This window comes from Canis lupus, chromosome 3 (genome assembly GCF_011100685.1).
Source record: "Canis lupus familiaris isolate Mischka breed German Shepherd chromosome 3, alternate assembly UU_Cfam_GSD_1.0, whole genome shotgun sequence".
Taxonomy (NCBI): domain Eukaryota; kingdom Metazoa; phylum Chordata; class Mammalia; order Carnivora; family Canidae; genus Canis; species Canis lupus.
Genome location: NC_049224.1, coordinates 68,874,037 through 68,895,919, shown reverse-complemented (window position 1 = coordinate 68,895,919; position 21,883 = coordinate 68,874,037). Strand labels below are relative to the sequence as shown.

The window sequence follows — 21,883 nt, the reverse complement described above, 5'->3', positions numbered from 1 at the left end:
TGGGAGATGTTTGGCACCAGGGAAGGAATGTCAGGTTAAGTCAGGAAGAATTGTCTCTGAGTCTGGGCCTTTCCTTTTGAGTTCAGAAAGAGTAGGGTAGGATAAAACCAAAACACCACAAATCTGTACTTTGGCTCTGAGTGGACTCCGAGCCTTGGCTTGGAGTCAGTGTGACCTTGGCAAGCTCCTTATCCTCTCCATGCCTATTTCTTCCTCCTTGAACTCGCCATAATAATTCCTACTTCCCAGGATTGTTTGGGGGCATTTTCAATGAGTTGTATATAATGTCCATTTCACTCCTCTGCCTTAAAGATAAACTCTTGTTAGGAAACGGGTTTCTTTGGCTATTTGGTATTTCTTGTTTTGTTTTACATAATGATTATGTTTTGCTTTCATAATATGAAAAAAAAAAACAAAACATCCAGTCTATTTAATTCTGTAAAAGGCCAACTGAGTAAGAACGTATGAGAAAACCACGACTCAGGGGGCTTGCGGGCCCACCTCCAACAAAGTGGTCAGCTGTTCAGGTGCAGAAATGAAACTGAAATCAGGCCTCTCTCCCCCCAGTGCAGGTACAAGGGCTTCCTTAGGCGCTACCTCCACTTTGTGCTTTTCTCTTTGCAGTTTTGACCCTTGGGAGTTTAAATTTCCTTTCCATTTCCGGACTACAAATTCAGAGTTGATTTTAAAACACACACATATTTATGTCTCAGTGCATATGGAATATGTGTCTATAAATGGATATCGATCTTTCAGGAAATAGATGAACAAACTCCCAACCTAAGCAAAAGTCTACACCATGAGTCGGCTTTCCACAGAACCTGCAAGATGGGGACACACCCAGTTTGCAATTTCTCTTTTCAAAGTGGGTTTCCAGAGACCGCTGCCACCTGGGGCAAAGTACACAGCCCCAAGACCATTCTGAAGGCCAGTGCTTCAATCCCCTTTATTTTAGATTTTGCCCATTGCTGAGATCGGAAATGTACGCAAGCACGCTTTGAGGCAAAGATGTGTGACAAGGGAGCTTCTTGTTGGTATTGACTATTTCTCCAGTCTTAATATTGCTCGGTCCACTCTGAGGGGGTTAAAAAAATCCATGCTCAGGGACCCGCTGAAGTCGGGAATGGGTGAACCTGCCACCTCTACAATAATAGGGGATCTCGGTGAAGACAAATCTCACAATGCGAGTAAAAAATAAATCTGATGACCACAGAGAAACATTAAAAATTAAAATGAACAATGAAGAAAGGAGAGGGCGAGAGAGAAGCATAATAGCCATGGAGAAAAAAAAACATTTCTTTTTAAAGTAACAAGAGAATATAGATTCTGCAATGAGTACAACACAGATGGCTATTTTGAGTCAGGGGCCAGTTAATTATATTCAAAAAAGACAGGGTCTCCAGGACTTTTTTTTTTTTTTTTTTTTGAAGTGAAATATTTTAGTTCCTTCATAGAGAGACATATTACACAATGTTAACAACCATGAAAAACAATACAAAATGCCCTCGATTTACCAAGTAGAAAAATATAACTAGTATATATGGCAATTGTGAATCTAATACTGTACAGAAGTAATTTATGGATTTTACAAATAAATTATAGCTTAAATGCCCTTTTAAAATTCTTTGTTGTTGTTGTTGTTGTTTTTCTCCCCTAGATGTACACCAGAACTTACAATAGGAAAGGTTCCGAGCCTAGCTTATTGCAAATCAGTGCCAGTCAAATGTCCTGCCCACAAGCTCGAAGAATTTCCTATTTGGCTCGTGAAAATATTCGTGCAGTTTATTGAGGAGTTTGGGGTCGACTTGGGGGTGCGCCCGGCCTTTGGACTCGTGCAAGCAGCGGTCCCGGCCGCCGTCCCGCAGGCAGTAAAAGCCCTTGGTTTTGTTGAAGTAGAAGTTCGAGGCGTTGATCTGCGGTGACAGCTTCAGGAACCTCTCGACCTTCTGGATCTCGGGGAAAGGGTCCCTGATGAGGCGGTCGCCGTCGACGATGTGGATGCGGCGCAGCGGGAAGAAGCGCAGCCAGTTCTGCAGGTGCACGTGGTAGAGGCTGCGGTTGAGCGCCTTGTAGCCCACGTTGAGCCGGCCGTCGCGCACCAGGAACTCCTCGATGGACGGGTAGGGCTTGCGCTTCTGCACGTGGTTGTAGAACACTTGGGTGTAGTCGGACAGCACGCGCTCGGACGGGTCCCGCAGGATGAGCAGCAGCCGGATGCCCGGGTTCATGCTGTGGACGCGCTCAGGCACTTTGGGCGACGTGAAGTACGCGGGGGTCTTCTCCACCGTGAGCTGGTGCGGGGACGAGAAGGGCATCTGGCCCAGGTACCAGCCCAGGCCCTGGCTGTAGTGCTCCTCCCAGTCGAAGAAGTGGACCTCGTTCTCGGCGGCGGCCACGTCGGGGTGCAGGCTGAGCATCTCCAGCAGCGCGCGCGTGCCGCCCTTGCGCACCCCGATGATGATGGTCTGCGGCAGCTGCTGGGCCGAGCCGTTGGGGGCCGCGCCGTCCCGGCCCTCGCCCTGGAGGGTGGCGGCTCTGCCCGGCTCGGCCCCCGGCGCCGCGGGGCGCGAAGGCACCAGCGGGAGCTGGGCGGCCAGCAGCACGGCGCCCAGGAGCAGCGCGGCCGTGCGGGACACCATGGTGGCTTCGCTGCCTCCCGCTCAGGGACACATGGGGGGCGCGGGCCGCCGGTTACTAGGAAACAAAGGGGGAGAGATGTTAGCCCCCGGTACACCCCACAGCGGGCCTGGTGGAGCCGACAACCCCGGAGTCCCGGAGTCCCGGGCAGGGAGGGCAGGGAGGGCAGGGAGGGCAGGGAGGGCAGGGGGGGCAGTCCCCTCCCTGGGGCTCCCTCGCTTTGTCACTCTGTACAGGGCCCAGGGCCGCTCAGGAAAGGTTTCGGGCTTTGCAGAGCTCTCTATGGCAACTCCTGGGATGTGCCGTTTTGCTCAGGTGGCCCCAGTGCACAGAGGAATGGGGGTGGTTGTGTTCCACTAAAACTTAATATTTATGGATGCTGCACTCGGAATTTCATATCATTTTCATGCAACATCAAATACTATTTTCTTTGGATTTTTTATTTTTTTCCCCAACGATTATATCTATCCAGCTCTCTGCACAAAACAAAAAACCGGGCAGATTGGCCCTGCCGGTCAGTTTGCCAACCTCTGCTGTAAAGGAAAGGGTCGGAGAGGTCTTTTGGACCTCAGCAAACATCACGGAAATATCTACTACCTGCCAGCCCCAGGCAGAGGAGCTGGTGATGGGGAAGCAGACATTGTTCCTGCCCACCTCCCACCAGGGGCTCCTGATCTAACAGGACTGATCATTCTGTAATGATTAGTCCCCATTCTTTACTCCTCCGTGCATCCAATTCTCGTTTCGGCTGCACTGTGGGGGGAGTGTGCTCCCCAGCAATTTGATTTGGGTTTGGCCAAAGGCCTGGGAGTGGGAATGACAACGTGCCAGTCCCCAGCCTAGGCCTCAAGAAGCTTTGCGTGTTTGCATTTGCCCTCTTGCACTTCTACCTTGACTGTGAGCAAGATGTGCCCTGGCTCCATAGGAAGAGGAGAGACACGTATGGCAGAGCACCACACAAGCCACGGTGTGCAACACAGCCATCCTGGCTCCTTTGTGGCTGTAAGCCACTGAGTTTGGGGGTGGTCGGTATTGCAGAATAATTGTGGCAAAGGTTCTTTGATATAACCTGACTGTAGGCATCTGTGCTATATCTGCTGTGATTATACTTTAGGTGGGGTAGTATGAGGGCACACATTCCCTCATTTTGCCTAAAACAACTTGGGGTGGCTTCATGGTAGAGTAAATGTTTGAAGTGAGCCTAGAAGGACAAACAGGTGAGGTGGCTTTCCCATGTGCAAAGCTGCACCACTCATGAAGTCTGCTCAGCTGATTGGCGCTGTGACCCTATAGAGCAAGGTAGGAAGCAGGACAGCTATGGATAGAAGTCTTGCCTATGGACACACAGATTTAGTCCACTTCAGAATTCATACCCAAATCCAAAACTCTGAATGCAGAGCTCTTTCCACAAACTGCCTCCTTTATATCTTCTCTTCTTTACCAACCTGAAATTTATAACATTTAGTCATCAAAGTCCCACAAGGACACAGCCACTGCTGGGCCAGATGGCAGGGGGTTCCCAAAGACAGAGGAGTCACGCCCACATTTCAGGGAACTGATTAACAACTACAATCATCAAGAAGTGTTTGACCGTCTCCTGGAAAGAGGACATTGAAAGTACTTATAAGTCATCTCTGTCCGAGCACAGTTAGGGAAGAGTTAGTGACAGGCTGCCTTGGGAACAGGGGGCTTGATAGAGCCAGCAAAAATGTTCTCCATCAAGAGCGCCCATTGTCTTCTTTATGCAAGGTTTAAAATTCACTATATTAGTTTAAACTTGTCCAGAATGCATAAATAAATTTTTGTGGTTTTCCATTTTTTATAATCAAACCAATTGCTCTACCTCCCTCAGATATCAACTGTATTAGCTGCTTTGAAAAAATGTATATTAAAATGTATTAACCCAAAAAGGCAACTAAAAACTGGAATTTTTTAGAGAATTACAGAATACTGGAAAAGCGACTTGCACAAGCAGCTAATATAACTATTTAGGAAAAATACATAGAAAAAGAGAAAAAATGTTTAAGGATGGATGACCGATCAGCTGTGGTCCAAAGTTTTCTACTGATTGAACAAGCTCAATTTCATAGAACTCTTCCTTACTCACTTGAATGCTTTAGTATGTTTTAGTAAAATTTCATTTCTTTCTCAGTGTGGGTTCGACCTATAAAGGCAAATGGATGCCACTGTGATTCCTTTTACATATTTGGGGTGTGTACGTACACCTGCGCAAATGCATGCTTGTGTATGTTTGTGCATGTGTGTATGCTCCTGTATGGGTGTGTGCACATGTGCAAGGAGTAAGGTGGGTGAAGTGCAGGAGAGAATGACTACTTTATACTACATCGTTGTTTTCTTCTTCTTCTTCTTCTTCTTCTTCTTCTTCTTCTTCTTCTTCTTCTTCTTCTTCTTCTTCCTTCTTTTTAGAAAGGAGGAGAGTGACAGAGGTGAGGGAGGCAGAGGGAGAGGGAGAAAGAATCTTAAGCAGGCTCCATACTAAGTGGAGGCTCGATCTCATGACCCTGAGATCATGACCTGAGATGAAATCAAGAGTTGGATGCTTAACTGACTGAGCCACCCAGGTACCCCTGGATCACACTACTCTTAGTGATGGCTATTGCTGATCCCATCTCATAGCTCTGATTCCAGACTCAAGAAGCAATCACAGATCCCAATCCTTCAATACCTATGACACAGTCAGAGGCCAGATCTGAAATTCAGCTGCTCTAACTATTCATGCTTCTCTATTATGAGGCATCCTGCTTGGTATAGCGCACATCTGAGCTTTTTTTTTTTTCCCCCTAAAGGGGAATTATCAACAGACAGCAGAAAAGAACCTAAATATATATATACTTTTTTACAAAAAACAACACCAAAAAAACCACACAGGCAATTAGTAGTTTAAATGCTCCTCACTTCTCTTTAATACTTTCTAAAGATGTATTTACTTATGTCTAAAGCCTTCTACATTCCAAAACTATTTGAGGTATATAGAAAAAAAAAAAAAAACCTTAGCTAAAGTCTCATACACACATACCATATATATATATATATATATATATATAGAGAGAGAGAGAGAGAGAGAGAAGCATGTATATGTATGAGCTATATATATATATAAATATACGTATATATACATATGTATAGCATGTATATGTATGGAACTTTAGCTAAGTTTTATATATATACATATAAAACATGCATATGTATATATACACACATATACAGATATCTATCTATCTATAAAATACATATTATGCACACACAGTGGTCACTGCCAGCCAACTTCCTCCCATGGTAATCTGGTAATTTGAACTTTTGACACAGCCAAAATTTCTGGGCCTTTTACTAACACTCTCAGGAAAGAGATGACTCTCAGGCTCAGGTGAGCCCGTGAGCCAGGACACCATGGCCATACGGATCCTGACACGAGTGCACATGAGAGCCGTGGCCACCAGGCCCGAGATAGCTTGCCTAAGGTCACATAGAAAATCTAGGCCTAAACCCTGTGGCTCTGAAATTCCAGTTCTGTCCTCATCTGTCTGCCATTACTGCTGTTTCCCTAGCATGGGGCCTTCACAGGAAATGAGGACAATGTTTTGGGGGTCCTAAAGAAGGCAGGCCCTCAAAAACCTAGCGAGCCATGACAGTCCCAGACCAGCGAGTCTGGAATCCGCTCACACAAAGGGTAGGGACTTCAGAATAGCACAGGGTCAGATTCATTTGTTTGTTCTATTCAGGAGGGAAGGCAACAGGGATTTGCCAGGCTGTGGGGTCAGAAATCCTGCCTCTGGTCAAAGCAACTCGACCCTTCTTGGTTTCAGTTTTCTTACCTGTATAATGGTAACAAGTGCACCACCTCAAATGGTTTCCTTGAGACTGGACTGAGGTGACCTGTATCTAGAGGCATTCATCAATAGAAATATTAATGTGAGCCACATAGGCACTTTTTTCATTTATCAGACAAATATCAAAATTTATGGAACTTATGCTACCTATCTGACATTTTAACTGAGTTATAAGATTAACTTTCCATTTTTGCCAATACTTTCTCCTCTCCGTAACACCAAGCACAGCCCTTGCCCCATAATAGTCATGCAGCTGGTGAGTTATATAAATAAAAGTACAACATGGAGTTTTACTACATTCCCAGAAAAATCCCAGCATTTCTAGGCAATCAAGAGATGCTCATGAAGGCCACAGTCACCCCTCCTAAAGGTGGCAGTAACCACCATTTATTTCAGTGTCTCTGACACTTAGCCATCTCTCGCCCTGTGACAAAGCATCGATTATTATAGCTTTTATTATAAGTGTTCAAATGACCCAGGAGTCACATTAAGAAAAAGAAATACTTTTATCTTAACCCAAACATCCAAAACAGTATCTCATCAACACATAAATCCCTATATGAAATTAAGAAGATGTTTTGCTTTTTTTTTTTTTCCACCACGTCCCCAGAATCCAGTGCGTATCCATTTACTCCTACAGCGCATCTCAAGGCCATATGTGGCTGGTTGCAGCTGAAATGGGAGCGCAGGGGTACACAGAGTTCAGCAGAGTTGCAATTCTTAATTTAAGTGGAGAAAGTGCTCTCTGAATAGTCAGATCCCTTCACCCCACTCACAAAGTAGGAGGAAGCCAAGTTGAAATTGTAGGCAGGATAAGGAGAAACTGATCATCCTCTCTCCAGGAGCGAACCAGGTAATATTGAACAAATGGAACCTTCTGGAAGTTTGAAGCCCTGAGCTGGCACAGGCAATGAAAGAATGCTCAACTGTACCTGGAGCCCAGGCCTCCTGCTTTGCCAAAAGCAATGATGGCAGCTCCCATCTGCAGCACTTGTTACTGAGCAGACACTAGGCTGGCAACTTCGCACACTGGGCCCCTGTGATGCTCACTGCCAAGTCTTGAACAGAACTGATCTCCCTGCAAGAAAGTGAGGCTCAGAGACATTCAGGGCCTTGTCCAGAAAGGTAGAGGCTGAGCTAGGAAACTCCACCTGAGCAGACAAAGTCAGGGATGTCGCTGCCCCTTTCACTCCTTGGTGATGCCTGGAGTAAGGGTACATGTAGTTGCTGGGCCTGACGATATGCTTCTCTGGTCCTGTCAAACATTCATATCTGGTAACGATCTTTTGATGAGGGACAGGGTTTCTTGGAAGGATGAGCAAAACAAACCCTCCTCTTCCCTTTGTAGATGGATTAAAAGGTTCCAAAGAGAGATCTAGCCCCCTCTCCGTTCACTCCCCTTTATCAAAGATGCTGTTTTCTTGGTCCTGCAGTGATAAGCCAAGCTCTGATTTGCAAAAATGTAAAAAGGCAAAAGTCTTCCCCATCAGTAACATTAGGCTTCCTTGGGCCCTACCACGCAGGTGTTCACTGCATGCCAGGCATGGGTGACACAGGGACAGCCCACAGGATTTTTCAGATGGAGGTTCCCTTGCACTCGAAATTAAATCCAAATTCCTTTCCAGGCCCAGGGATCCCCCAGGATGGGAGCTGCCTATCCCTCTGGCCTCAATCTGCTTCTTCAAGCCAAGCTCCCACCCCACTGACCTTTCTGTTCCTTTGAACACCTCCCAGCTCTGGGCTCCGGCATTTATTTGCTGCTCCCTCTCTTCTAAGCATCCTGAGGCTTAGGCTTTCTGGGCCTGGCTCTTTCTTGTCATTCAGATTTTATTTCAAACACTGGCTTTCCCTACAACACGGGCCCACCCGCTCTCTTTTAACCATATTCTTTCCCATCATCCTGTTTTATATTCCTCATGTACTATCCAGAACTATATTTGCTTGTTTGCAATGCCAATATCAGAACCTCCCAAATGGTGTCCTGACTCCTCTCTGCTGCATCCCCTGGGGCCTGGTATGATTTCTGTGCACAGTGGGTGCTAGCGATCCTATTTGCTGAATGAACACGTTGATGTAGCAGAAGGTTAAGCAAATGGCCCAAGGTACTGAGAAAGGCTCTTAATTCAATAGAAGGACATTCTGAACAGTTTGTCTATGAAAAAGGCTGTATCAGATGGTAGTTAGTTCTTCATCCCGAGAGAGTCAGGCAGAAACCAGATGTTGAAAGAGGGTCTCAAGATTTCTAATGGTGACTGGACAAGATCACCTGAGAGTCTAGAAAATATTTTAATTAAAAAAGGAGGGGAAGCAGTGAAATAACCCTTCAAAATATTTTAATTTTCTCCTTAAGTCTTCTTATTACATAATTCACATCATGACCTAGATTTCAAATGTAATTAACTACAATATATTCCCTCAGTCCCACCACTGCAACACATTCATGGATAAAGAGAAATAACTAGAATATTCCACGAGAGGTAAATTTAATGCATCAGAAATAGTGCTGCCTATAATCCCTCTGTCTATGGACACCTTTCCAGCCCCTCAACAAATACTAGTGGCACAGCTGGCACAGACCAGTAGCTCCTCTTGGATGGCAAGGAGGCTCAAAATGCTCAACCACAAGTCCCATAAGGGATATAATGAAAGGGTTGGAAAGGAAGAGATTACTAACTGGGTGCTCAGGGTGTTCCAGGCAGTGAGCATGAGTACACAAATGAACTCAGAATTCTAATACTCGCAACAAAACTAGGAGGTGGTTATTCTCATTTTATCTTCCTTTTTTAAAGCAACAAAAAGGTAATGTGCAGTAGTGGGGAAAAAAAAAAAAGAGCTTTTGCAATTGGGCAGATTCAGGATGGTATCCTTATAGCTCTCTGAACTCAGGTAAGTGTCTTCCTTGTCTGAACGGCAGCCCTTTTGAGAAGGGCTCAAAATACCCCTCTGTAAAATGGGCAAAACCTACTTCCATATGGAGGCCATCAACATTAAGTTGGCATTAAGTTGGTAAGGACATTTACCCTTGCCAAATATATAGCACAGGGCTTGGCACACAGCAGGCATTCAACAAATGTGAATGGCCTGCCTTTCTCCCCATGACAGATATTCGATCAAGCTATTAAAGTTCAACGACCTTCCCAAGGTCACAGACCTAGGAAGTGAGAGAATGAACATTCCATGGGCCATCTCTAAAGCCTGCTGTGCTTCTTTTCCTTTGAGTGGTGGTATCTCCCTGTGGGCAGCAGGGGAAATGCATTCCAGACAGAGGGGAGAGCTTATCCACGAAGATGAGAAGAGTAGAAAGGATGAGAGAGATTATACTGCCAGACAAGAACAAGCATCCAAGGGTGCTGAGTGATTTAATTTTCTGGAATGTACTGAAACCTCAGTAAGAACAACAGAACTGCCGTTTCCATACCCAACCAAACTTCTGAGCAATCAACGGAGTAAGTGTTTTTGTTCAACTTTAGGAGTCAAAAACATCTTCACTTTCACCTTTAAACAACTACTGAAGAGCACAGCGTGGTGGTGTCAAATTTCCATCCTTGGCAGGTCAGCTTGGAAACCAAGAAGGAGGAAATAGATTCAGCTTGTGCCTGTCAGTCTATGAAAGGACAGTGATATCTCAAGACTTACATAAATATTTATTTTCTTGAAATTGCCTGCACATGACACTCTTCAACAAATGTTGACACCCGCTTTTGTTTGGATTTACTTATGGTAATTGCTGTGAGGCCTACCTCACATGGGGTGGAAAGGGTTCAGGGCAGAAAAGACCCAAGGTCAGTCCACATAATGTAAATAAGTTTCCCTGGGTCACATCGACTGTCTGGGGAAAGGAGGTGTAATTGGTCCATTTTCCCCTTGAGAACGAAGAGGACTTTTCGAACGCTGTTTCCTCCAGCCTTACTATGCTGCCTGGTGTCCACAGCAGTGCTGGGAGTTCTCCCTATTTATAAAAGCCTACCTGGATAACGAACAGAACTCTGGAGAACTGAAGGAAGAAGGTATCTGGGCAAGCCAGGGAGGGCAGCACGGCGTGACAGGGATTTGGGGCCACAATATTTCTATCACAGTCTTGTTTCTGAGCCTCTGAGAACTCCACAAAACCATGAGGATGAAAAATGCAACGTGTCCCATAGGAAGTCTGAAGCCAGTTCACATAAGATTCTTCTCCAAGGAGATGAAAGATTAGGGCCAAAGGACCTGAATGAATAGTTGCTGGTAGGGGGTGAGTACAGTGTCCTTCCCAGGAGCTCGGGATGCCCCATTGTAATTGCCTAGCACAGTGCTTTTCAAACTCAGACGTGCACACCGGTCCCCTGGAGATATAGTTCAAAATGCAGATTCTGATCCAGGAGGTCTGGAGAGAGGCCCAAGAGTCTGTATTTCTAACAAGCTCCCTGGGGGAGCTGGCCTGGCCACCCTAAGCCCTTAGAATGGTAAGGACCCCATGAGTTCCAAATGCCCGGGGCCCATTCAGGTTCAGATACTATTCGCCATGGCCTTGGGCCGGGGACGGCCAATGTTCCTTTGGTTTTTGTTTCTTCCTATTGTTGGGGCAGTTTGTTTTTAATTCCAGGACTGGAAACTATTCATGGTAGACAAAATAGAGAGGGACTAGCCTGGCTACAGAGGTGGAATTAGCTGCAGAGGGGGTTAGAGGGAACATGCTGAAATTAACAGAGGATTTAGAGCCAAAAACGCTGGTTCAAACCACAGCTCTATAATTTCAAATCCACAAGACAGCATTGAAACTTGGAGCCTTAGATCCAATGCACTGGCTCTATATACTAATTGCAAGGATTAACTAAAACGCTCTATGTGGATGCTGAAGATATTGCCATATTGCCTGGCCCATGGCAAGCCCTCAAATCATGGTAGCTATTTTTGTCCCTAAAAAAAAAAAAAAAAAAAAAAGAAAGGCTGTGGGGTATAAATGGGATCTGGGGATGATAATTAGTCAAACACATTTGTTCATGATCCAAAGTACTGCAGTGACTCAACCAAAGAGGAGCTCAAGGAAGAGAGGACAGTGACATGCAGAAAGGTTCCTGGCTGTCTGTCTGGGAAGGGGCCATGCGGTGGGTCCTCCCTCAACACCCCCTGCACCTGCACGAGCGAGGAGTGGCCAGGTGTGTGCAGCGGTGAGGCCCCAGCGAGAGAAGAGGAGGAGGAGCTGCTCAACGTGTTTAATCTGCCTGGCTGTGCACAGAAGGCAGCAGTGACCTAAATAAATCCTTCATTAGAAGCAGAAACACGCTGGCACAGGCAGTACATGGCGCAGCTCTGTGACAGGAGGGCGGACGGGGCCTCTCTTATTACTCGGCGCAGCTGAGTGGAAAGGGGCCGTGCTGGTAGGCAGAAGGCAGGGAGGCCCACTGCCTTGACGTACCTGGGGGTGTGCAGCTTCAGTCTCTGCTCCAGGTGGGCTCACCCCCACCCCCAACAGGGGTCATGTGACTGTGGGAGCTTCTGAGCCCAGAGAGTCATCACCGCCCCCCACCCCCAACAGGTGATGAGCAGCCACAAATCCCTAGCATGTCCCCCAGAAATAGCCAGCAAAGACACACAGGGTATCAGAAGCCCAAGGGCCATGTGCCATCATCTTGTCTGGTCCTTATCCCTGCAGGATGGGTAAGGTAGGAGGAGCATGGGAATCTCAAGGTCAAGAGTGCAGAGGCTAAACCAACTTGGAAATCCAGGTCTCCTGTTTCCCACCCCAGCAGACATGAGACACATGGAAATCTGTGCATCTCTTGTGTTAGGGCAGAGGACATTAGGATAATCTGGGGCTGGAAATAAATGTGAGCAAACAAAGGAAATTCTTCCCCTAGACGCAAAGTGGAGGGGGGATTTACCTCATTTCTTAAGCCAGTTTGTATGGACTGAGTGTCTGTGTTCCTTCAAAATTCATATGTTGAAGTCTTAATCCACAATGGGATGGTATTTGGAGGCAGGGATTCCAGGAGATAACTAGGTTTAGATGAGGTCATAAGGGAAGGACTCACAACGGGATTAGTGATGGGATAAGAAGAGGGACCAGGGTGTTCTCTCTGCCATGCGAGGACACTGCCTGCAAGCCAGGAAGAGAGCTCTCAGCAGGAGCGGAGTCTGAGGGCATCTTGATCTCAGACTTCCCAGACACCACCACAACTGGGGGGGCTTGGCGGGTGGTGATGGTCGGGGGGGGGGGGGGGGATGTATGTTGTTTTAGCCACGTCGTCAATGGTATTCATTACAGCTGCCCAGGCCAAATAATCCACAGCCCTTAACAGGGAAAAGCAAAGACAAGAGGTTTCCCTGGGACTGCTGCGTATTTCTTGGGGTAACAGGTGATATCTGGGGACAAAGTTGGCTGGCTGGTGGGGACTGCAGCAAGCATGGATCTGCCTTAAGGACCCAGCTTCTGTCAACTGCCCAGATGTTGGAGACCAAGGACCAGCGCCTGATCTTTGAAGTTTTCAAGATCCAGCTATGGATATTTATGTGAAAACTCCTGATTTTCATGAGTATCACAGACAGGTATTAGTTGCCACATAAGGTGAAGGTGGGGAAAAAAAGACTGACAGGTAAGCCTGCAGACACTGATGATGCCTGAGGTCCAGACTCTGCCCAGAGGTGATTGTTTTTTCAAGGCACCCACAATGTTTCTAAAATTGTTCTCAGTTATGGGGGATATAGAAACGATCCAGCCGTTGTCCTCAGAGCACCCTGTAAAGTAGAAGACACACACAGAAGGAGAGTCCTCACCATGGTCAGTGTGACCATAGATCTGGCCACAGCTATGAGACAGCCCGGAGGTGACACTGAGATGGATGGAGGAAGAGCAGGGAAGCCCCTATATGATCCCTTGGAGAGGACAACGGATGTCCTGGCATCTGGGAGGAGACTTGGGGTCTGCTCCTACGCTGGGGCTGGTTGGGAGGTACGGTCTGTGGGACACAGTGGCAGGTGTAAAGCTGCACCAGCCTGCAGGTGTGGCATCTGGAGATGCTTCGGGCTCAGGGATTTAGAAAGACAGGAGGGAAAAGAGCCATGGAAGGAAGCGCCAGGTCCTGAGCCTAACTCTCAGTGACATCACTTACGCGCTCCAAGTTGGGGAGAGTGAAGGGAAAATCTTGGAAACCGCTGCTCATGTTTGGCCCAAGATTTTGTCTTTCCTTTTGAGTTATGCCTGTTCTTGGTTTAACACGATCATTTAAAAACAGACACTGAAGTGAGCACTTGGCATTGACAGGCACCGTGAAACGCACCAGCGGATCAGTGAGGAAGAAGCGTGCCTTGCCTGTGAAGAGCTGAGGGGAAATGGCACATAGGGACAATTAAAGCGGGCTGCCATCGCTGGTTTTGATTTTGTATCACCCGTGTTTCATCCCGTCCTGAATTAAATAGCTGCTGTTCACGTGATGGCCCTGAATAAAACAACAGCACAGGTTTTGTTTTTTTTTTTCCTCTACTGCACACACACATGCACATGCGACTATGATGTCTTTCTATCCCTCACTTGACAAACGTGAAAAACATCAATCAAGTTGAATATTCCTTTATTCAGAAGCTCCAAGTTCTACAAAATGAGTGTCTTATCTGCCTCTGACTGGAGCTTTACTTTCTCTATACAGGGTTTACTTGACCAGGGAGGACCTGTCTAATTATCTCGCTCCTGAAGGGCTGTGTAATCTACCCAGAAGCACACCTAGACCTCACACTTGACACAACCTTCTCCGGGATCTCTTGTCACCTTGTTTCAGTATCGTCAGATTAACTATCATACTACATGTGAAGTTAAAGCATCACCAGCCCGCTCACTTATTCTTTCTGAATGTTGATGCAAAATGATTTGCATTTTGTACTTTTAAAATATTATTCACTTCTTATGACAAAGTATTTGAAACAACCTGGCATTAGGGGAAGACATTCGGGAATCATGATGAATTATAAGAGCTCAGATGGGGGAGGCTGGTGGTTAAGGGGGTGGGTTTGAATTCTGGTTCATCCCTTTCTCCCCCTTGGAGATCAAGAGCAAGTTATGTGACTCTGTGGGCCTCGTTCTGTCACCTGAAATGTAGGGCTGGTAACAGAGTCAACCTTGTAGATCGTCATGAAGATTAAATGGAACTTAACACATGAAGCGCTAATAAGAAAACCCTCGCCAAACGTCATCATTGCCACTGATCTCCGGCTTCCAACATTCTCGCTGAGAAAGGTCCTACTCAGGCAGTCAATATCGCTCGCACAGATCATTCCGGGCACATAAAATGCATCTCTGCAAAGTCTTCTTTGCTTGAAAGGGCCAATTAGGGGCACCTGTGTGGCTCAGTGATTGAGCATCTGCTTTTGGCTCAGGGCGTGATCCCAGGGTTCTGGGATCGAGTCCCACCCACATCGGGCTCCTTACAGGGAGCCTGCTTCTCTCTCTGCCTATGTCTCTGCCTCTCTCTCTCTCTATGTCTCTCATGAATAAATAAATAAAATCTTAAAAAAAAAAAAAGAGCCCATTATACACACAAGTGAACAGGATGCTGAGCTGTGGCTTCTGGAGGTAAGGTTCTGCCCCAAGTTCTTCCCTGATTTCTGTGTGACCTTGGTAAGGACGCAGAATTACTGTAAGTCTTGTTTACAGCAGGAAACACTCAGGTCATAAATTCGAAGATCCTCTGCCCTCTTGTATCTACCTAAAATGTGAGGGCTTTAGAGAATCAAGAAACAAAACTGTTTGTCATGGCAAGACACTATTATGCAAAACTCCAAACAAAATGATTACTATGAAAGTAAACCATATAGTTTCATCACTTGTGCTGGCATCAGTCTAACACTTCAAAGGTTAAAGGTGGCAACATATATTAAATTTCTACACTGCTGAGGTCTTTTGAATAATGGGAAACAATAGAGCTTCTAGCAGGAAAAGACGGTTCCCCTGAGTAGGATCTCCCTAACTGCACCTGCTTCTTTGGTTCTATTCAGATCATATTCAGTGTTCCTTCAATGAATATTAATTGAACTTAAGACCTGATTAAAAGGTGGGTCAATTAGATTTGGGGATAATCTATGAAGGATGCTTGGCCATTACTGGAACCAAACAAGATGACTAGCATTATATGGGATGTTTCTCAGTGACAATAAAATATACAATTATAAGAAGCCCTTCAGCCTGGGGTTGGGGCAGAGGGGTTGCATGTAGTGTGCTAAGATTTCCCTTTACTGTACCCTAAAGGGTCAACTTAAAAACCTTCCCGGCTGTATGGAGTGAGTTTACCCCAGGGTTTTTTCTTGCTTAGAGTGAGATATGAGTGAGCAGAATTGCTTAGGACAACAGAAGAGGGATGAGAGCCTGCCACAGGAGTCCAGCTACTTGGTTCTTACCACATAGAATACTCAGAATCTCTCTAAATAAAGGAAGAAGAAACCTCTGAAGAATATTAGCATGCTGAGAAAACCAAAGCATCTGTCCATCCAGGATACCCATAAAGCAGAGCCAAGATCTAAATAGACTTGCTATGTACCAGGCACTGGAATTGGAGACAAAACTGACATCCTGTCCCTTCCCTCAAATGCCTCATGCAACACTGCAGGGGTCAGGTGGAAACTGGGGGGAAGGGCGCACAAAGAGTGTGGCAAATGCATTGGGGTTAGGTCTGTAAGGGAGCTCCTGCCAGGCTGCTTGTTAGCAGGGCAGAAAGACTCACAGACAACAGAATAATGTCCATACATGCATCACACTTAAAACCATCTGGCCACATTCATGTGTCATGAGATAAGAACTATAGCAGGGACACCTGGGTAGCTCACTGGTTGAGCGTCTGCCTGTGGCTCAGGTCGTGATCCCGGGGTCTAGGGATCAAGTCTCGCATCGGGCTCCCCACAGGGAGCCTGCTTCTCCCTCTGCCTGTGTCTCTGCCTCTCTCTGTGTGTCTCTCATGAATAAATAAATAGAATAATTTTAAAAAGAACTGTAGCAGACTGACATTTAGAAATAGTTTATTTTTGTGTTTCAAGATCAATGAAAAATGATGTGAGAATGCATTACCATGTTCCATTGACTGCACTTCTTTCTCCAACTCCTGGTGAACCAGAAGGAAAAAACAAAGGCATTATTAGCTGGGGAGGGAGTGAAGGAGAAACAGGAGTCTGCGTGGGATTTTCTATATTATTCCTTCTTGGAGCTATGTCAGTTGAGTTTGCAGGGACCCTAGTAGGGTTCTCTCATGAGGGACCCCAGCCAATCCCTCCCAAAAGGAATCTATTGGCCAAAATCTGTATGAGTGTGCACGTGTGATTGCGAGTACTTATGTGTTCATGTTTATAGGCATGTGTGTATGCACCTATGTGACAGCTCCAATGATGAACTGAGTTTTCAAGACTTCCTGATCTCTAACATCCCTCAAGGCCATTAACACATTAATGAAGCCAACACGAATGTTGAGGCCCTGCAATCTGCCAGCCCATAGGATGTTTCTAAGACAATGAGTTTCCAGGGGTGCCAAAAGAACAAAAGTGACTGAGGCTACATTGCCTTTTAACCTTGACAACCACTTTCATCCCCCCCACCAACTGGTCTGAACATGCAGGAGGGTCTTGTCTCCAGATTGGTACCAATCCTAAACCAGCAGGCTCATTAGTGTCCAATATGTCATGGGAAAGGAGTAGGATTGACAAGGAAAAATGGTTCCAATTAAATGAGGCTTTGAGGATCATACTGAGATTTCTGGTTTTGGCTTTCCATAATTCATCTTCAAATGCTTAGAGTCACAGAGACAAAGACATTGAATAATGTGAGTTACCAAAATGGATTAGAAAACTGGATTTCAAGGGGACTTCCTCTTATGAATACTATCTTCCTTCTTCCTTTCCCCAGACACTGCCCAGGAGTCTAGGCCCAGGACACAGACCTCAGGCCTCCTGAATGCTGGCCCTCTCCCTAGCATTGACCAGGGACACCGGAAGAAGATGGGTCCCCTCTCAGCCCCCAGGGGTCCCACTGTCTAGGAGGAGAGATATGGAAACAAATACTTCTAACTCAATGAGGTTATGAAATCGACACTATTTTAGCAACTTCAAAATTAGCCAAGAAGAGGGTAGTTTGGGACATGCTTCATGGAAGAGACCCCTGAGTAACATTCTGAGGTCTGGTGGTTGGACAAAAATCAAGTTCAATGCTTTTAATCAAAATCTGACATAAAGCCTATGAAAAGGACATACGGAAATGAGAGAATGGTGACAAAAGATCTAAGCAAGTGAGTTCAGATCTACTGGGATTGTCTTAGTTATTCGCCCATGGAGAAGTCACTTTCCTCTCTGGGCCCCCACCAAAGAAAGGGAATGCTTTTTCTATCATCCTGAGTGGCTATAAGAATTAAATAAGGTATTATAGGAAAAAAAAAAAAAAAAAACCCTTAGCCCATCTGACACAGGATAGGTCGATCCTTAATACATAGGACCTCAATAATATTTGCTCAATCAGCAGTAGCTTGATGACCTTGGCTTGAAGAGAAGAACAGAAGGACACTAATAGCCATAATTTAGGTTTTATAACAACTAGTCTGCTTAAATAAATAATTGTCATAAGAAAGAACAACAACATTCCACCAATTGGCAAATCAGAAAAAGAGCATTCTTCGGTGAAAGCAGAAAATTCTGTTGTGTAGATAGCTATGCAGAGAGATGCAAATGATTAGAAAAAGCCAGAATTCAAAGCATAAAGTGGCCCTTAATGTAATGTTTTTAAAGGACAACGATTATGAGATAATTAGCCTTTGTGCCATCTTTAGCAGAGGACCATAAAGCACTACTCAAGTGAGAAAAGGCAGCAGGTGAAGGCACTTGTGAACACATGGGAGAGTTGAAATCAGCAGGTCCTGTGGCCTGTGTAACCAGGATCCTAACAAGCGGCTCGATGCCAACCCACAGCCCTTCTGCTGCTTCTTCAGGAATCTGTGTGGTGAAGGATGAGTGGCTGGTGATCATAAGCCTGCAAGGCAGGCCCGAGCATCAAGACTGAAGGTGTAAAGATGTCCCTGGAACAGGACTGGATGAGGCTGGGGTCCTGCTGGGATGTGCTGGGGTCATGGCTGAGATAGGCAGGGTCCTGGGTAGCAGTGACTCTACCCAGCAAACATTTTCTCGGACACCCTAATTCCCTGGTGGGGGACATAGGATAGTCACCCATCTAAGCTCCAGAGAAAGGAAGTGCAACACCAGCCTCGTCTCAGAAACTATTTCTATTTCTCATAATGGCACTTTAACTTCCCAACCCTACCACCGGAGGAGACCCTCCCACCCCTTCTCACCATGAAGGTCCCCCTATCCCTCAGCAATCCTGCACCGACATCCCAGACCCGGCATGAGGGGGTGCACAGCTCTAGAAGCAGTGGTGTGTCCTGCCCTCCGGGGAAGCTTTTTCCTGAGGGATGCAGCTGGGCCGGCAAGTAATTACACCAGTGTCACCTGTGTGGGAAGGCACGCTCCAGGACGACTGAAAAGGCAGGGCCCCAGTCAGGCCACGCTAGGCTAAGCGAGATAAACACCCCCTCCTCAAGCAGCACTTCCTCCCTTAGCTGTTTGTCGCATGTGGGTTGGTGGCAGGCCTCTGCTCAGTGAAGTCTCGCAGAGACCTAGAAAGACAAAGCACCTGCTGTCTCAAATAGCGCATGTCACCGAGTCAGAGGGGAAAAGCAAATGCACAAGGCATGAGCCGGCTCTCAAAGCTCTGGGCCAGATGTGACACACATCACTTCACTTTGTGCACAGCAAGTCACACGGCCATGCTGACCTTCAAACAGAGCACAACTCTAGGGTGGTCCACAGGGCTACCAGGAGCATATTCATCACGCAGTGGGGGCAGTGGATCGGGACAACACCCTAGACAAGCCTGAGAGAATGATAGTCTGAGCCTGGGGAGAACGACAGAAGGAACAACTCCCACCACACAGGGTGGAATGTCCACAATCCTGACTGATTGAGGGGACTCGGGGTGGCTGTGCTGTGGTCTGAAGGTGAGGTGTCCTGTAAAACAGGTAACAGCAAGGGAGAGGCTTGAAAGATGGGAACCGGAGTGCCATGTTGCAGGAGGTGAATTTGTACTACTTTTATTATAAAAAACAAAACAACAAAAGGAAAGCTAGCCTTCTTTGATCATCCACTGAGCACATTAAATACTCTGTAGGAATCACCACATTTCATCCCCACAACTCCGAAACACAGGGTATCCTTAATCATTTCTTGGATGCCAACTGTCTGCCAGGCAGGTTCAGGTTTGATCCAGCTTTGGGAGCTCTGGACAACATCTCCAGCCTCCTACAATTTAATCTACTGAAACAGATTAAACATTAAATAGGTAAGTGTATAAAAATGCATAATTAAAAGTCATGAAGACTACGTGAAGTTTAGAGATTATTACCTTACCCCAGGCGATGCTGCCATGAATCAACGTGGCTAGCCCCACATCTCTCCCTGTGTTTAAGGGTCCTGCACTGAAATGCTAATGCCCTAAGTCATGGGGATCCAGGACATTAGGTTCTAAACATCAGGGGTTAGGGCAGGGACCTGATGAGGTTTTGCAAAATTTGCTTGGGTCATGGGGAGGGATTAACGTAGAGAACTACTGCAGATTGCAAAAGATAGTAAAAGTTACAAAGCTGGGAAAGAAAATCAAAGTGAAAGGAGAAGAATAGAAGATTTGTATTTCAGCTGAAGACAGCTCAGTCATGAAACTGAGCAGGACCAATCGTCTGCTGCAAGGACTGCAAGGTACGAACAGGAGTGTAATAGTTGCTCAAAGGCAAGAGAGACCATTTCGGGGTTACTGTATTCAATTAATTGCTCTCTTCCACCATTTCAAATGACTGTGTGCCTCTATTTCCTCTTCTGTAATTCTGACCTGTGGGCTTGTGAGCAAATTTTTGGCAAATGGAACCTACTGTTTTTTGTTTTTTTTTTTAAGATTGTATTTATTTATTTGAGAGAGAGTGCACAAGCGCGGAGGGAGGTGTGGGTAGGGGCAGAGGGAGAGGGAGAAGCAGGCTCCCCACTGAGCAAGGAGCCCAACCAAGCTGGTGCTTGATCCCAGAACCCTGAGATTAGGACCTTAGCAGAAGGCAGGTGCTTGACTGAGCCACCCAGCCGTCCCCCTACGCGGGAATCTTGCACAGGCTTTTCAGAAAGATTTCCTTCCCCGATTAAAAGGAGAGAGTTCCCCCCACCTTGCTCACTTCCTAAGTTAGAGCAGGATGATGAGAGGGGCCACTGCCACCTGGGAACACCACGGCCCTCTCACTCCTTGGAGGGGGATCAGCCAGGAGGAGGAAGCAGGCTGGAAAGGGATACACAGCTAGATCCTCAAGGACCTCCCTGCTTTTCAAATAAAATCAGCCTTACCAGCACAAAAAGGTAACAGGTGCTATGAACTACTGCATTATGGACGTTTAGTCTGTACTAGCTCAAACAGGTGTTTTCCATGTATTACATCATGTGATTCTCACCACAAAAGCCCGTGAGGAAGTACAAATCCAGTGAACAGGTAAGGCAACTAAGGTTTGCAAAAACAAAATCATTCCTCCAAAGTCATATAATAAGCTCCCTTCTGGACCAAGGGGGATCCTCTTGTGGCCAGAGTCACCACGATCTTCAGAGGATGCTCTCCCCTTGAGAAAGACTGAGGAGGATGGGCCCATCCCCATGGAAATGGTCGGTTCCTATGCTGTGTGCAGACAGGGCTTAGAGATCAAAAGCATGAAACCACTTCACAGGGAGTAACAGGGCAGGAGAGACGCCGCCCTGAAACCCTCTTTAGAAGAGCTGATGCTTAACAAATGCAGATTTAAAACCAAACCAAGAGCAACAAACCCCCTTGCAGTTGAGAGGACCATGAAAGGCACCATGGCCAGTCCCTCCACAAGATGGCACTGGGTCCCTTTGTCTTTTGTCTTTATCTGTGACTTTGTGCTGTCACAGATCGGGAGAGAGGCCTGAGCTTCACTTTTTATATCCCATTCCCTGTTCTCGCCCAGCATCTCGCCAAGACAGCTTTGTGTCCTTCCCTCAAGGGCATGGGCATTCAGTTGGGGTCCTGAGAAGCCCTGGGGAAGGGTGGGGAGATGGCATGTACTTAAATGACACCATGGGGATTTAGACCAAGTCTCCTGAAGACTGCCTCTTTACAACACGTCCTGGCCTTCCCTGTTCTTCGAACTCTTCTGGTTATTATTATTTTTTTTATTTAAATTCAATTACTCCAGATAAAGTACATATTTAGTTTCAGATGTAGTGTTCAGTGATTCAGCAGTTGCGTATAACACCCAATGCTCATCCCATCACGTGCCCTCCTTAACGTCCATCACCCAGTTTACTCCATCCCTTACCCACCTCCCCTCCAGTGAGCCTCAGTGTGTTTCCCAGTGTTA

The 21,883-nt window shown here is 46.3% G+C and overlaps 1 protein-coding gene across 1 annotated transcript in view; it reads right to left on the bottom strand.

The window, feature by feature from the left end:
* Positions 1-922: 922 nt before the first annotated feature.
* The window catches only part of HS3ST1 (heparan sulfate-glucosamine 3-sulfotransferase 1), a 30,374-nt gene continuing 9,413 nt past the window's right edge, over positions 923-21,883 (bottom strand). The window contains exon 2 of the mRNA XM_038533377.1: positions 923-2,694. Coding sequence (XP_038389305.1) covers positions 1,710-2,639 — 930 coding nt within the window. The 5' untranslated portion in view covers positions 2,640-2,694 and the 3' untranslated portion in view covers positions 923-1,709. The remainder of the gene's footprint in view (positions 2,695-21,883) is intronic.